The following is a 17,015-nucleotide window of genomic DNA, read 5'->3' on the forward strand; positions in this document are numbered from 1 at the left end:
TCTCTCCTATGCATCAAATATCACATATATATTGTTTAATATTACATTGTTCAAAAGAGAAAAAGTCTATGGTCCTCTCCATTAGTCACTCATCCTGTCACGCCCTGTAATTCCATTAGTTTGAACGCTACGAAATTGCCAAAATTTAGTCTAATTTGGGGTGGCAGGTGTGTGCAACAATTTATTTATTTGTTGCTTTTGAAAAATTGTGGTGCCATGGCACAGTGGCTCGTCTGTAATCCCAACACTTTGAGAGGCTGAGGTGGGAGGATCACGTGAACCCAAGAATTCGAGACCAGTCTGAGCAACATAGTGAGACCCTGTCTCTACAAAAAAAAAAAAAAAAAATCAGCCAGGTGTGGTGACACGTACCTGTAGTCCCAGGTACTTGGGAGGCTGAGGCAGGAGGATAACTTGAGCCGGGGAGGCAGAGGCTGCAGTGAGCTGAGATCACACCACTGCATTCCAGCCTGGGTGACAGAGTGATCTGAGGCGGGCAGATCACTAGGTCAAGAGATCGAGATCATCCTGGTCAACATGGTGAAACCCCGTGTCTACTAAAAATACAAAATTAGCTGGGCATAGTGGTGCGTGCCTGTAGTCCCAGCTACTCGGGAGGCTGAGGCAAGAACCCAGGAGGTTCACTTGAACCCAGGAGGCGGAGGCTGCAGTGAGCCAAGATGGAGCCACTGCACTCCAGCCTGGTGACAAAGCGAGACTCCGTCTCAAAAAAAAAAAAAAAGAAAAGAAAATGAGTAAAACAAAAATTGTAGTAAAATGCACATAACATAAAATTTACCATTAGTGGCATTTCATGCATTTGCAGTGTTGTACATCCATCACCGCTATCTTGTTCCAGAACATTCTCATCACCCCAAAAGGAAACCCTGTACCCATTAAGCAGTCACTCCCCATTCTTTACCCCTTCAACCCCTGGCGACCTCTCATGTACATTCCAACTCTAGAGATTTGCTGAAATTTGACCTTTTGGCCTGACATGGTAGCTCATGCCTGTAATCTCAGCACTTTTGGAGGCCAAAGTGGGAGGACTGTTTGAGGCCAGGAGTTCGAGACCAGCTTGGGCAATATAGCGAGACCCCTGTCTGTTTTGAAAAAAAAAAATGAAAGAAAGAAAAAAAGAGAAATTCAACCTTTTTTGACCTAGAAAAATGACAATTTCATATGGATTGACTTAAGAACCTTTTAGGATGCTTGGTTGTGGTGGCTAATACCTGTAATCCCAGCACTTTGGGAGGCTGAGGCAGGTGGATTATTTGAGGTCAGGAGTTCGAAACAACAGTGGCCACCATGATGAAACCCCATTTCTACTAAAAATACAAAAATTAGCTGGGTGAGGTGGCGGGCGCCTGTAATCCCAGGTACTTGGGAGGCCAAGCCTGGAGAATTGCTTGAACCTGGGCGGAGGTTATAGTGAGCCGAGATCTCGCCACTGCACTTGAGCCTGGGCGACATAGCAAGACTCTGTCTCCAAAGGAAAAAAAGAAAAAAAAAAAAAAAAGAAACAAAAAAAAAATCCTTGTAGGATGTTCTCATTCAAAGTTTCTCCCAGGAGGAAATGGCTGGTGAGTTGAGGGGGTGGTGCTCGGCTTTTCACAGGGTGGCTGACAGAGAATGCCCCTCCACTCCCCTCCACATACATGCTGGCCCCCCTCTTGCCTTCTGAGACCTGTAGAGACCCTGTTCTTGTCCCATAGCAACCCCCAGACCCATAAGTAACAGCCCTCAGCTCCAGGGACACCAGAAAATCTTTGCCTTCCCAAATCTAAGACTTTTGTTTTGTTTTTGGTTTTATGAAATGGAGTCTCGCTCTGTTGCCCAGGCTGGAGTGCAGTGGCGTGATCTTGGCTCACTGCAACCTCCGCCTCCCAGGTTCAAGCAATTCTCCTGCCTCAGCCTCCTGAGTAGCTGGGATTACAGGTGCGTCCCACCAAGCCTGACTAATTTTTTTTTTTTTTTTGTATTTTCAGTAGAGATGGGGTTTCACAAAGTTGGCCTGGTGGATCTGGAACTCCTGACCTCAGGTGATCCACTGGCCTTGGCCTCCCAAAGTGCTGGGATTACAGAAGTGAGCCACTGTGCCCAGCCTCAAATCTAAGACACTTAAAAAAAATTCTTTTTGGCTGGGCGCGGTGGCTCACGCTTGTAATCCCAGCATTTTGGGAGGCTGAGAGGGGCAGATCACAAGGTCAGGAGATTGAGACCATCCTGGCTAACACGGTGAAACCCCATCTCTACTAAAAATACAAAAATTAGCCGGGCGTGGTGGCGGCGCCTGTAGTCCCAGCTACTTGGGAGGCTGAGGCGGGAGAATGGCATGAACCTGGGAGGCGGAGTTTGCAGTGAGTGGAGATCGTGTCATTGCACTCCAGCCTGGGCGATAGAGCGAGACTCCGTCTCAATAAAAAAAGAAAAAAAAATTTTTGAGGCGGAGTTTGGCGCTTGTTGCCCAGGCTGGAGTGCAATGGCACGATCTCCACTCACTGCAAACTCTGCCTCCCAGGTTCATGCCATTCTCCTGCCTCAGCCTCCCGAGTAGCTGGGATTACAGGCATGTGCCACCATCCCACCTAATTTTGTATTTTTAGTAGAGACTGTGTTTCTCCATATTGGTCAGGCTGGTCTTGAAATCCCGACCTCAGGATCTGCCCACCTTGGCCTCCCAAAGTTCTGGGATTACAGGTGTCAGCCACCATGCCTGGCAATTTTTGTTTAAATTTTAAATTATTTTTTAGAGCCAGGGTCTCTCTCTGTCACCCAAGCTGGAGTGCAGTGGTGCATTCATAGTTCACTGCAGCCTTGACCTCCTGAGCTCAAGCGATCCTCCCTCCTCAGCCTCCACCTCCCACTTCAGCCTCCAGAGTAGCAGGGACTACAGGCTTGCTCCAACACGCCTGGCTAATTAAAACAAATTCTGGAGGGCCAGGTGCTGTGGCTCGCACGTGTAATCACAGCACTTTGGAAGGCCAAGGTAGGAGGATTGCTTGAGCCCAGGAATTGGAGACCAGACTAGGCAACAGAGACAGACCCCATCTCTACAAAAAGTTTTTTAAAATATTACCTGGGGCCGAGCACGGTGGCTCACGCCTGTAATCCCAGCACTTTGGGAGGCCGAGGCAGGCGGATCACAAGGCCAAGAGGTTGAGACCATCCTGGCTAACACGGTGAAATCCTGTCTCTACTAAAAATACAAAAAATTAGCTGGGCGTGGTTGCAGGCGCCTGTAGTCCCAACTACTCAGGAGGCTGAGGCAGGAGAATGGCCTGAACCCGGGAGGCGGAGCTTGCAGTGAGCCAAGATCACGCCACTGCACTCCAGCCTGGGCAACAGAGCGAGACTCCATCTCAGGCAAGACTCTGTCCAGAGACAGCATCTCACTGTGTTGGCCAGGCTGGTCTCAAAATCCTAGCCTCAAGCAGTCCTCACACCTCGGCCTCCCAAAGTGCAGAGATTACAGGCGTGAGCCATCCTGCCAGGCTGGAATCCTAAGAAAGGTATGTTGAGAACCTTTGTGGCCAGATCAGGAGTTTATCAAGATGAAGTATCTGAGGAACAGACCATTGCAAACTTTTGAGATTAAAGAAAGTTTGAGCTGATAAAGGGAAGGTTGCACCTCGGTTTCTTTCCTCTTAATGTCTTCTTCCGGCCAAGGCAGGTTCCCGCAGGAGACTGGGGCTGGCAGGATATGGGAGAGGAGGGGGCCTCATGTTGGCCTCCCAGGACAGAAGAGGAGGGGAGGGGACTTGGGGGATGTTTGTCTCTCTGAGGGTCCGGGGTGAGGGTCGGCCAACACAGGGTCACCTAGATGGGGAAACAGAGTGGAGGACGCCCTGGGTCAAACAGTGAGTCCCAGCCTCTTGTCTCACGAACAACTTCCTCTAGGAAAGTTATTTCATTCTCTAAAACAATAACAAAAGAAGTGTGTAAATATTTCCCTTGAATCCCTAAAGCATGCACAGAAAAAAGCACGAACAGAAAGAACTGCTGAATAAAGAGTTTCCAAAGTAGGGGTTGGAGCCACTTCCTCTTGCTAAGCCTGCATGGTATGTGTACTTTGAGAATTCCTACTACAGTCCTGTTGCTGTTGCATGAACCTAGCGTATACTATGTGCCAGGTACTGTTCTGGTTTTTTTTGTTTTTTGTTTTTGAGACAGAGTCTCACTCTGTCACCCAGGCTGGAGAGCAGTGGCAAGATCTCGGCTCACTGGAACCTCCGCCTCCTGGGTTCAAATGATTCTCCTGCCTCAGCCTCCTGAGTAGCTGGGACTACAGGCATGCGCCACCACGCCTGGCTAATTTTTATATTTTCAGTAGAGATGGTGTTCTGCCATGTTGGCCAGGCTGGTCTTGAACACTTGACTTCAAGTGATCCACCTGCCTCGGCTTCCCAAAGTGCTGGAATTATAGACGTGAGCTACCACACCTAGCCAGCTCTGTGCGTTTTAAATTTATCAAATGCTCATAGCAACCATCCACTGCACAGATGAGGAAGTTGAGGTTCAGAGGGGCTGAGGCCCTGAACTTTGATGAGGGTATGTGGACCTGGAATATGAATCTTATCATTCTGGCCCTTGAGTCCTTGTTCTCAGTCACGGTGGTATGCTGGGAGAGGTTAAGAATTGCTATGGGGCCGGGCGCGGTGGCTCACGCTTGTAATCCCAGCACTTTGGGAGGCCGAGGCAGGTGGATCACCTGAGGTCGGGAGTTCAAGACCAGCCTGACCAACATGGAGAAACCCCTGTCTCTACTAAAAATACAAAATTAGCCGGGGTGGTGGCACATGCCTGTAATCCCAGCTACTCGGGAGGCTGAGGCAGGAGAATCGCTTGAACCCGGGAGGCGGAGGTTGCGGTGAGCCGAGATCGCGCCATTGCACTCCAGCCTGGGCAAAGAGAGCGAAACTCTGTCACAAACAAACAAACAAACAAACAAACAAAAGAATTGCTATGGGGGCCGGGCGCAGTGGCTCAAGCCTGTAATCCCAGCACTTTGGGAGGCCGAGACGGGCAGATCACGAGGTCAGGAGATCGAGACCATCCTGGCTAACACGGTGAAACCCCATCTCTACTAAAAAATACAAAAAAAAAACTAGCCGGGCGAGGTGGCGGGTGCCTGTAGTCCCAGCTACTAGGGAGGTTGAGGCAGGAGAATGGCGTACACCTGGGAGGCGGAGCTTGCAGTGAGCTGAGATCTGGCCACTGCACTCCAGCCTGGACGACAGAGCGAGACTCTGTCTCAAAAAAAAAAAAAAAAAAAAAAAAAAGAATTGCTATGATGGCTGGGCATGTTGACTCACTCCTGTAATCCCAGCCCTTTGGGAGGTCGAAGTGTGAGGATGGCTTGAGGCTGGGCAATGCAGCAAGACCCCAACTCTACAAAAAATTTTTAAAAATTAGTCAGGCATGTTTGGTGCATGTCTGTAGTCCTAGCTACTCAGGAGGCTGAGGTAGGAGGATCACTTAAGCCTAGGAGTTTGAGGCTGCGGTGAGTCATAATGTTGTCACTGCACTCCAGTCTGAGCGACAGAGCAAGACTCCATCTCTAAAAAAAAGTAAAGTGTCGGGCCGGGCGCTGTGGCTCAAGCCTGTAATCCCAGCACTATGGGAGGCCGAGACGGGCGGATCACGAGGTCAGGAGATTGAGACCATCCTGGCTAACCCGGTGAAACCCCGTCTCTACTAAAAAAATACAAAAAACTAGCCGGGCGAGGTGGCGGGTGCCTGTAGTCCCAGCTACTCGGGAGGCTGAGGCAGGAGAATGGCGTGAACCCGGGAGGCGGAGCTTGCAGTGAGCCGAGATCCAGCCACTGCACTTCAGCCTGGGTCACAGAGCGAGACTCCGTCTCAAAAAAAAAAAAAAGTAAGGTGTCACTATGGCCAACAACATCTTCCCATGTTACAGATGGAAAATCGAGGCTCAAGAAAGGAGCTGTTTGTGCTTTTTCTACCACTGAGGCCGTGGGCCCTGCGCTCAGCTGCAGCGGTCTTTCTGTGGAGAATGTGACCCCAGGCTGCTTTCCTCAGAGCCAAGGAGGATGGAGGGACGTTTGTCTGTCCTGAGGCTGCAGGCGGGAGGGGTTGAGCACAGTAAGAGAGGCCTGGAGGTGGCTGGGGGCAGCTGGCATGTTGTGGGGAAAACGAAATCCAGGCCAAGACCTCTAAGGGGTTGAAGAGCAAACCGCGTGCAGGTCTGGCTTCCGGGAAGCTGGGACTTCCAGACTAGGGTTGGGGACTTGGGATCAGCCCTCCACCCACGAGCCCTCTCTAGCCCTGCCAGCCGCCCCGTAATTTTGTGTTCTGAGTCATGGGAAGAAGACAGGACAAACACACCCTGAGAGTGAGACGAGGCCACTCCTAGTTTGTACTGCTTATAAAGATTTACTGGGACCGGTGAGGTGGCAGTGCTCAGAAGCGTCCGGCAGGAGCTTCTGGCAAACAGGACGGATTTCCAGGACTCTACCAGCTGCCAGACACGGCAGGGAGAGACCCCAGACCTCCTGGGTCCTGGCTGTGCGCCCAGATTGCGCTCCCAAGTGGCGTTTGACTCACGTGGGGACCCTCTTGGAAGAGACGGTAAGGATGGAGGCAACAAGGGCGGGAAGGAGGGAGAGAGATTGCATGATCCTGGCTTCCTGGAATCGTTACTTTCAGAATCTGGGAAGCAGAACTAGAGTTGGAGAAGTGCTGTCTCATTATGGCCACACTGGAATGCACGTCAGAGTCCTGGGCTCTTGGAATTAACTTGGGCAGCCCAGCAGCAAAGCTCTTATCAAAGGAGCTAAACGTTTTTTTTATTTTTGGAGACGGGGTTTTACTCTTGTTGCGCAGGCTGGAGTGCAATGGTGCCATCTCAGCTCATCACAACCTCCACCTCCCCAGTTCAAGCAATTCTCTTGTCTCAGCTGGGATTACAAGTGCGCGCCACCACGCTCAGCTAATTTTGTATTTTTAGTAGAGATGGGGTTTCTCCATGTTAGTCAGGCTGGTCTTGAACTCTCGGCCTCAGGTGATCCGCCCGCCTTGGCCTCCCAAAGTGCTGGGATTACAGGCGTGAGTCACCATGCCCGGCCCAAATGGTTTTTCACACACAGGTGTAAGGGAAACAGCCTCTCTCAAACCTGCAGGAATTCCTGCAGCTTCCGGCAAATCCTCCAAACTATAGCATGCGTAGCGAGCAAGCCCTTTCACTCAGCGATTCCAATTCTTTTCTCGTTCTTTCCTTTTCTTTTTCTTTCCTTTGACAGGGTCTTGCTCTGTCGCCCAGGCTGGAGTGCGGTGGCGCGATCTTGGCTCATGGCAAACTCCGGCTCCCAGGTTCAAGTGATTCTCCTGCCACAGCCTGCTGAGTAGTTGGGATTACAGGTGCACGCCACCACACCTAACGAATTTATGTATTTTTAGTAGAGACGGGTTCCACCATGTTGGACAGGCTGGTCTCCAACTTTTGACCTCAGGTGATCCACCCACCTCGGCCTCCCGAAGTGCTGGGATTACAGGCGTAAGCCACTGCACCTGGCCGTAATTGTTTTTTGTATTTTTAGTAGAGACGAGATTTCACCATGTTGGAGAGGCTGCTCTCGAACTCCTGACCTCAGGTGATCCTCCCACATCGGACTCCCAAAGTGCTGGGATTACAGACATGAATCGCCATGCCTAGCCCCCTCAATGTTCTATCACAAAATCTGTCCACATTCTTGCGTGGTGTTTGTTCATTCTCACCATGTAGAATATTCCACAGGGTGAACACCCTATGATGTGTTTATCCGTTCTGCTGTGAGTGGCTATTTGACGGTTTCTCATCTCGGGCTGCTGTGAACATTCTGGCACGTGTGTTCTGGTGAGCATATGTGTGCTTTTCTGGGAAGGAGGCTGATCGCAGGGTCGTGAGGGAGGAATCCTAGAAGATGGATGTTCAGGAAGGAAGAACGTTCAGCCTTTTTTTTTTTCTGAGCATCTCGCTCTGTCACCCAGGCTGGAGTGCAGTGGCGCCGTCTCGGCTCACTGCAAGCTCCGCCTCCTGGGTTCAGGTCATTCTCCTGCCTCAGCCTCCCGAGTAGCTGGGACTATAGGCGCCCGCCGCTGCGCCCGGCTAATTTTTTGTATTTTTAGTAGAGATGGGGTTTCACTGTTAACCAGGATGGTCTCGATCTCCTGACCTCGTGATCCACCCGCCTCGGCCTCCCAAAGTGCCGGGATTACAGGTGTGAGCCACTGTGCCCGGCCAGCCTTCTTTGATTCTACTCCAGAGTTTTCCAGAGCAGAGGATCCAGCACGACTGGATGCACAGACAGGCGTGCACCAAGAGGCACACATGAGGATGCTTGCAATCACGACAAAAGAAACCTAAGTGACCACTTAGTTTCTCTGTGCCTCTGTTTACTCTTTTATTCTTTCACTTACCAAATATCGACCGTGCCTGTGCTGTGTGCCAGGTTCTGTCCCAGATGCCAAGGACACAGTGGCACCTAAGGCCAGAAGGAGCTGATGTTCTGTGAAATGAGGATGATGATACTGACCTCAAGAGTTTGTGATAAGGGTTATATCTTGTAGATCATAGGTGCTCAATAAAAGCCATCTACTATTTTAATTATTATGAAATAATAAGAAGGGTACCTATGCTTTAGAATCTAGATATAAGTACAAATGCTCTTTGACTTAACGATGGGGTCCCATCTCTATCAACCCATCGTAAGGCTGGGCACAGTGGCTCACACCTGTAATGGCAGCACTTTTGGGAGGCTGAGGTGGGAGGATTGCTTGAGCCCAGGAGTTCGAGATCAGCCTGGGCAACGTAGTGAAAGCTGTCTCTACAAAAAATAAAAAATTAACTGGGCGTGATGGCGTGCACCCGTAGTCACAGTTACTCCAGAGGCTGAGGCAGGAGGATCACTTGAGCCTAGGAGGTAGAGGCTGCGGTGAGCCGAGATTGAACCATTGAACTCAGCTTGGGTGACTGAACAAGACAAAAACACAAACAAAATGAAACAAAACAAAAACCCCATCGTAAGTTTAAAATATCCTAAATCAAATTGGATTTAATACACCTAGCCTACCGAACATCATAGCCTACGTTTTTGTTTTTTTTCTTTTGAGACAGGGTCTCACTCTGTTGTCCAGGCTGGAGTGCAGTGGCACGATCTTGGCTCACTGCAGCCTTGACCTCACGGGCACAGCCTACCTCAAATGTGTTCAGAACACTTACATTACCCAACAGCAAGACAAAATCATCTCAACCAAATCCAATTTTTTTTTTTTTTTTTTGAGATAGAGTCTCACTCTGTCGCCCAGGCTGGAGTGCGTGGTGTGATCTCAGCTCACTGCAACCTCCACCGCCCAGGTTCAAGGGATTCTCCTGCCTTGACCTCCTGACTAGCTGAGATTACAGGTACTTGCCATCACGTGCAGCTAATTTTTTTTTTTTTTTTTTAGTAGAGATGGGATTTCACCATGTTTCCCAGGCTGGTCTCGAACTCCTGACCTCAAGTGATCCGTCTGCCTAGGACTCCCAAAGTTTTAGGATTACAGGTGTGAGCTTCTGCACCTGGCCCTGTTTCTCATTATTCTCCTTATCATTGTTATTGAATGGCCTTTAGTTAATAAGCATGACTTGGGCAGACAGTGGACTGTTTTTGATGCTTTGGGGATGAATGGGGTTGATATCTGTACAGATAGGAAGACAGATATCTGGCACGTTAAGTGAAAAGATGAAGCAATGGAACAATGTGTGTTGAAAGCTCCCATTTCTGGTTAAAACGTTACAAAGGAAATGCCATCTGCGATACCATTGTTTTGGGCTTACAGTTGGACAAATTACGATGCACAGAAAGTTCCCCAGATTGTAATAAACAGGGGCCAGGAAGGGTGGAGTCTTTGTGGGGTGAGAGGATGCGTGTGGACAGTGATAACAGCAGCTAGCATGCGTATGGCACCCACTGAAAACCAGCGCCGTACACTCAGTTCTACGTTTCTAACTCGCTGAATTCTTACCACACCCCCCAAGGCAGGTATATTATTATTTCCATTTTACTAAGGCACAGATAGGTTAGGTAACTTGCCCAAGGCCACACAGCTGGTAGGAATTGGAGGGTTTTTGTTGTTGTTTGTTGGTTTTTTGAGACGGCGTCTCACTCTTGTCGCCCCGGTTGGAGTGCAGTGGCGGGATCTTGGCTCACTGCAATCTCCGCCTCCTGGGTTCCAGTGATTTTCCTGCCTCAGTCTCCCTAGTAGCAGGGATTACAGGCGCCCACCACCACGCCTGGCTGATTTTTGTATTTTTAGTAGAGACCAGGTTTCACCATGTTGCCCAGGCTGGTCTCCAACTCCTGGCTTCAAGTGATCTGCCCGCCTCAGCCTCCCAAAGTGCTGGGATTACAGGTGTGAGCCACTGTGCCCAACCGGGCAGGGGGGGGGTTCAGTTGTAAATGTTTTTCTTTGTCTCTCTCTCTCTCTCTTTCTTTCTTTCTTTCTTTGACAGAGTCTCTCTCTGTCGCCCAGGCTGGAGTGCAGTGGCAAGATCTCAGCTCACTGCAAGCTCCACCTCCTGGGTTCACGCCATTCTCCTGCATCAGCCTCCCGTGTAGCTGGGACTACAGGCGCCCGCCACCATGCCCAGCTAATTTTTTTGTATTTTTTAGTAGAGATAGGGTTTCACTGTGTTAGCCAGGATGGTCTCGATCTCCCGACCTCGTGATCCGCCTGCCTCGGCCTCCCAAAGTGCTGGGATGACAGGCGCTAGCCACTGCGCCTGGCCTCTTTCTTTTTTTCAAGAGACGGGGTCTCACTCTGTTGCTCAGGCTGGAGTACAGTGGTGCGATCATGGCTAACTGCAGCCTCGAACTCCTGGCCTCAGATGATCCTCCACCCCAATCTTCAAAAAGGTTGGGATTGCCAGCATGAATCACTATGCCTGGCTAATTTTTAAATTTTTTGTAGAGACAGACGGTCTCACTGTGTTGCCTAGGCTGGTCTTGAACTCTTGGCCTCAAGCGATCCTTCCTCCTCAGCCTCCCAACGTACTGGGATTACAGGTGTGAGCCACTGCACCTGGCTAAATTCTGCACACCTTTTCCTCTAGGGATAAAAATAATATGAAAGTGGAATGCCAGACTCCAGATACATACACCAAGTGGCCCGGCCTCTTCGCTGCTACCTGGCATGGAGGAGGGGAGTGCCCTAACTTCCTCTCTCTCCTTCCTGTTGCCTCAACACCAGCTGGAGTGCTGGGCAGTGCCACCCAACCCATAATAGTCAGCAGAGAGCCGCACGGCCGGGTCACACTGACATTGTGGGGATGGGGTGGTGGGGACTCCTGCCTGGGTCCTGTGCTACCCAGGCTTCGTCTACCTGAGCCTGTGTGCCACGTGCTAGACACATCTTAACTCCTCAAGGACTCCCAAAACCAGAGAGGTAGGTTCTCCTCCATGACTCTCGTTTTCCCGATGAGGAAATAGACACAGCCAGCTGCAACTGACACCCACAATCACGGAACCCCTGGCTGCTCGGGGCCACTTGCCGTACTGCCTGCCAGCTCTCCAGAGCCTGAGATTTGGAGATGGTAATATTCTAGGGCATGGGGTTCTGCAGCAGGGACTAACACACTTTGAAATTTATCTACTTAGGGGCCGGGCGCGGTGGCTCACGCCTGCAATCCCAGCACTTTGGGAGGCTGAAGTGGGCGGATTACAAGGTCAGGAGTTCGAGACCAGCCTGGCCAATATGGTAAACCCCGTCTCTATTAAAAATACACGGCCGGGCGCGGTGGCTCAAGCCTGTAATCCCAGCACTTTGGGAGGCCGAGACGGGCGGATCACGAGGTCAGGAGATCGAGACCATCCTGGCTGACACGGTGAAACCCCATCTCTACTAAAAAATACGAAAACTTAGCCGGGCGAGGTGGCGGGCGCCTGTAGTCCCAGCTACTCGGGAGGCTGAGGCAGGAGAATGGCGTAAACCCGGGAGGTGGAGCTTGCAGTGAGCTGAGATCCGGCCACTGCACTCCAGCCTGGGCGACAGAGCGAGACTCCGTCTCAAAAAAAAAAAATAAATAAAAAATAAAATAAAATAATAAAAAAAAATAAGGTTTCAGTGACACAGTGTTTAAAGCTGCGTGGTGGCCACTGCCTGTAGTCCCAGCTACTCAGGAGGCAGAGGTGGGAGGGTCGCTTGAGCACAGGAGTTTGAGGCTGCAGTGAGCCGTGACTGCACCACTGCACTCCAGCCTTGGCAAGAGAGTGAGACCCTGTCTCTAAAAAATATAACACGGTGAAACCCTGTCTCTACTAAAAATACAAAAAACTAGCCAGGCGAGGTGGCGGGCGCCTGTAGTCCCAGCTACTCAGGAGGCTGAGGCAGGAGAATGGTTTAAACCCAGGAGGCGGAGCTTGCAGTGAGCCGAGATTGCGCCACTGCACTCCAGCCTTTTAAGACTCTGTCTCAAAAAAAATAATAAAAAATAAAAAAAATATATATTTTATTATAATATATATAATATTATTATAATATATTATATTATATATATATATATAAATTTGCCAGGTGCGGTGGTGCACACCTGTAGTCCCATGTACTCAGGAGGCTGAGGTGGGAGGACCACTTGAGTCCAGGAGTTCGAGGCTGCAGTAAGCCATGATAGTGCCATTGCATTCCAGCCTGAGTGACAGAGCAAGATCTGTCCCTAAAAAAAGAAGTTTGGCACAAAACACAAAGTGTTCAATAAATGATGGCTTCTAATAATAATAATACTTTTATTATTATTATTATTATTATCAGGCACAGTGGCAGTCACGCCTGTAATCCCAGCAGTTTGAGAGGCTGAGGCAAGGCAGGTTGCTTGTGCCCCAGAATTCAAGAGGTGGAACCAGATGACCTCCAAAAAAAAAAAAATTAATCAGGCATGATGGTGTGCATCTGTAGTCCTAGCTACTTCGGAGGCTGAGGTGGAGGGTTGTTTGAGCCCATGAGGTGGAGGCTGCAGTGAGCCAAGATAGTGCCACTGCAGTCCAGTCCAGGCTACAGAACCAGACCCCGTCTCAAAAAATAGTAATAATAATATTATTGTGGCCGGACATGGTGGCTCATGCCTGTGATCCCAACACTTTGGGAGGCCGAGGTGGGCGGATCACCTGAGGTCAGGAGTTCGACACCAGCCTGGCTAACATGGTGAAACCCCTTCTCCACTAAAAATACAAAAATTAGCCAGGCGTGGTGGCAGGTACCTGTAATCCCAGCTACTTGGGAGGCTGAGGCAGGAGAATTGCTTGAACCTGGGAGGCGGAGGTTGCAGTGAGCCAAGATCATGCCACCACACTCCAGCCCGGGTGACAGAGCGAAACTCTGTCTCAAAAAGAAAAAAATTATTGCTATGATAGATTGTGTCGCTTCTCTGCTCAGCACCCTCCTACAGCACCTGTCTCATTTGGAATAAATGATGACGTCCTTGCGTTGCCCACGTGGCCCTACACGCCACGGCCCCTGATAACTGGTTTTTGTTTTTGTTTTGAGATGGAATCTTGCTCTGTTGCCCGGGCTGGAGTGTAGTGGCATGATTTCAGTTCACAGTAACCTCTGCCTCCCTGGTTCCAGTGATCCCTCCTGCCTCAGCCTCCTGAGTAGCTGGGATTATAGGCGCCTGCCACCACTCCAGGCTATTTTTGTATTTTTAGTAGAGATGGGGTTTCACCATGTTGGCCAGGCTGGTCTCAAACTCCTGACCTTAGGTGATCCACCCACCTTGGCCTCCCAAAGTCCCGTGATTACTGGCATGAGCCACTGTGCCTGGCTCCTGATGACTCGGCTATTGCCTCCAGCCCTCTCCCGCTGGCAGATTCCACTCCAGCCACACTGGCCTCCTTGCTGTTCTCAGACGTGACTGTCATGTTCCCACCTCAGGGCCTTTGCACTGGCTGTTCTCGATGCCTGAAACACTCTCCCCCCAGATCTCCATGCATCTCTCCCACCTTTCCTTCAGATTTTTATACAAATATCGCCTTCTCAGAGAAGCCTTCCCTGACTATGCCTGTAAAACTCCAACATAGCCAGCTTCCCTGTGTGATACTTTTCCCACAGTATTTATCATCTTCTAAAATACTGTGGATTTTGGATTTTGCTCATTTCTTTCTTTTTTTCTGATTTTTTTTTTTCTTTTTTGAGACAGAGTCTCACTCTGTCATCCGGGCCGGAGTGCAGGTGTACGATCAAGCTCACTCAGTCTCCTGGGCTCAAGTGATTCTCCCACTTCAGCCTTTTCAGTAGCTGGGATTACAGGCACACATGACCGTGCCTGCCTATGTTTTAAAAAGTTTTTGTAGAGATGGGGTCTCTCGATGTTGCCCGGGCTCGTCTAGAACTCCTGACCTCAAGCGATCTTCCCACCTTGGCCTCTCCAACTGTTGAGATTACAGGCCTGAACCACCGTGCCCAGCCCCAATATTCCAACGTACTAGGGTTTTAGCATTGCAATATTCTAGAATTCCAAGATGCCACCGAGCTACTTCTAACAACACTAAGTTCTGGAATTCCATTTTTTTCTTTTTTTGAGACGAAGTCTCACTCCGTCTCCCAGGCTGGAGTGCAGTGGTGTGATCTTAGCCCACTGCCACCTGCATCTTCTGGGTTCAAGAAATTCTCAACCTCCCAAGTAGCTGGGATTACAGGCACACACCACCACACCCAGCTAATTTTTGTATTTTTAGTAGAGATGGCATTTCGGCATGTTGGCCTGGTCTTGAACTCCTGGCCTCAAGTGATCTGCCCTTCTCGGCCTCCCAAAGTGTTAAGATTACAGGTGTGAGCCACCACACTCAGCCTAGAATTCCAATATTCTAAAGCACGGGAGTTCTTATGACACAGTATTCCAGTTTACAAGGTGCTGGTGGGCCGGGCTGATGGACACCCTAGATCTCCAGGGCCATGGAGTTTCCTCCTCTGAGTTTTCATTGTCTTTCTTTCCTGCCCAGACACCGGGAGCCTGAATGGGGAACGATTCTATCAGCTACGAGTATGGGGATTACAGCGACCTCTTGGACCTCCCTGTGGACTGCCTGGATGGCGCCTGCCTGGCCACCGACATGCTGCGCATGGCCCCGCTCCCGCTGTATGCTGCCATCTTCCTGGTGGGGGTGCCGGGCAATGCCATGGTGGCCTGGGTGGCTGGGAAGGAGGCCCGCTGGAGGGTGGGTGCCACCTGGTTGCTCCACCTGGCCGTGGCGGATTTGCTGTGCTGTTTGTCTCTGCCCATCCTGGCAGTGCCCATTGCCCATGGGGGCCACTGGCCATATGGGGAAGTGGGCTGTCGGGTGCTGCCCTCCGTCATCCTGCTGACCATGTATGCCAGCGTCCTGCTCCTGGCAGCTCTCAGTGCCGACCTCTGCTTTCTGGCTCTCGGGCCTGCCTGGTGGTCGAAGGTTCAGCGGGCGTGCGGGGTGCAGGTGGCCTGCGGGGCAGCCTGGACGCTGGCCTTGCTGCTCACCATGCCCTCCGCCATCTACCGCCGGCTGCACCAGGAGCACTTCCCCGCCCGGCTGCAGTGTGTGGTGGACTACGGTGGCTCCTCCAGCACCGAGAACGCAGTGACCGCCGTCCGGTTTCTTTTTGGCTTCCTGGGGCCCCTGGTGGTCGTGGCCAGCTGCCACGGTGCCCTCCTGTGCTGGGCAGCCCGACACCGCTGGCCACTGGGCATGGCCATTGTGGTGGGGTTTTTTGTCTGCTGGACGCCCTACCACCTGTTGGGGCTGGTGCTCACTGTGGCAGCCCCGAACTCCGCACTCCTGGCCAGGGCCCTGCGGGCTGAACCCCTCGTCGTGGGCCTTGCCCTTGCTCACAGCTGCCTCAATCCCATGCTTTTCCTGTATTTCGGGAGGGCTCAACTCCGCCGGTCACTGCCAGCTGCCTGTCACTGGGCCCTGAGGGAGTCCCAGGGCAGGGAAGAAAGTGTGGACAGCAAGAAATCCACCAGCCATGAACTGGTCTCGGAGATGGAGGTGTAGGCTGGAGAGACACTGTGGATGTGTATCTTCCTATCCCATTTCACAAGGCTGGCTTCAGGCATAGCTGGATCCAGGAGCTCACTGATGTCTTCATTTTATTCCTTCATTCAACAGATACCCATTATGCACCTGCTATGTGCAAGGCCTTTTTAGGCACTGGAGATATAGTAGTGACCAAAACAGACACAAATCCTGCCCTCAGGGAGCTGATATTCTAGTGGAGGAAGACAGACTTTAAACAAAGATATACAGGGCCATTTGCGGTGGCTCATGCCTGTAATCCCAGCGCTTTGAGAGGCTGAGGCAGGTGGATCACTTGAGGTCAGGAGTTCAAGACCAGCCTGGGCAATATGGTGAAACCCCATCTCTACTAAAAATACAAAAATTAGCCGGGCGTGGTGGCATATGCCTATAGTCCCAGCTACTTGAGAGGCTGAGGCAGGAGACTTGTTTTGAACCCGGGAGGCAGAGGTGGCAGTAAGCCAAGATTGAGCCCCTGCACTCCAGCCTGGGTGACAGAGCGAGACTCCGTCTCAAAAAAAAAATAAAAATAAAAATAAAAAAATAAAAGATTTTATTTATTTATTTTTTTGAGACGGAGTCTCGCTCTGTCGCCCAGGCTGGAGTGCAGTGGCACAATCTCGGCTCACTGCAAGCTCCACTTCCTGAGTTTGCGCCATTCTCCTGCCTCAGCCTCCTGAGTAGCTGGGATTACAGGTGCCTGCCACCATGCTCAGCTAATTTTTAAATTTTGAATAGAGACTGGGTTTCACCTTGTTAGCCAGGATGGTCTCGATCTCCTGACCTCGTGATCCACCCGTCTCAGCCTCCCAAAGTGCTGGGATGACAGGCGTGAGCCACTGCACCCGGCCAAAAGATTTTTAGCAGGATCCCTCTGGTTGCTGGTAGAGATGACAGTATGGTGTGGGGGCAGTGAAGATCCCAGAGAGGAGGCTACTGCAATGGTCCAAGCAGGAGGTGATAGTGGTTTGGATCAGGGTAACAGAGTCGAGG

At 50.8% G+C, this 17,015-nt stretch overlaps 1 protein-coding gene across 4 annotated transcripts; it reads left to right on the forward strand.

The window, feature by feature from the left end:
- The first annotated feature begins 3,353 nt into the window (after positions 1–3,353).
- LOC105478606 (complement C5a receptor 2) lies at positions 3,354–16,471 on the forward strand. 4 transcript variants are annotated; one of them, XM_011736087.2, is made up of 2 exons: positions 3,354–3,512; positions 14,973–16,471. In XM_011736087.2, the coding sequence occupies exon 2, from the start codon at positions 14,988–14,990 to the stop codon at positions 15,999–16,001; it is 1,014 nt and encodes a 337-aa protein (XP_011734389.2). In that variant the 5' UTR covers positions 3,354–3,512; positions 14,973–14,987; the 3' UTR covers positions 16,002–16,471. The 4 variants fall into 4 exon arrangements, with proteins under 4 accessions (XP_011734389.2, XP_011734387.2, XP_011734388.2 ...); XM_011736085.3 differs by lacking the exon at positions 3,354–3,512 and adding an exon at positions 6,128–6,591; XM_011736086.2 differs by lacking the exon at positions 3,354–3,512 and adding an exon at positions 11,094–11,424.
- The last annotated feature ends 544 nt before the right edge of the window (positions 16,472–17,015 follow it).

This window comes from Macaca nemestrina, chromosome 20, assembly GCF_043159975.1.
Source record: "Macaca nemestrina isolate mMacNem1 chromosome 20, mMacNem.hap1, whole genome shotgun sequence".
NCBI lineage: Eukaryota > Metazoa > Chordata > Mammalia > Primates > Cercopithecidae > Macaca > Macaca nemestrina.

Bases quoted from the DNA above. Each gene is read 5' to 3' on its own strand.
- LOC105478606 (XM_011736087.2), top strand. From the start codon at position 14,988: ATGGGGAACGATTCTATCAGCTACGAGTATGGGGATTACAGCGACCTC.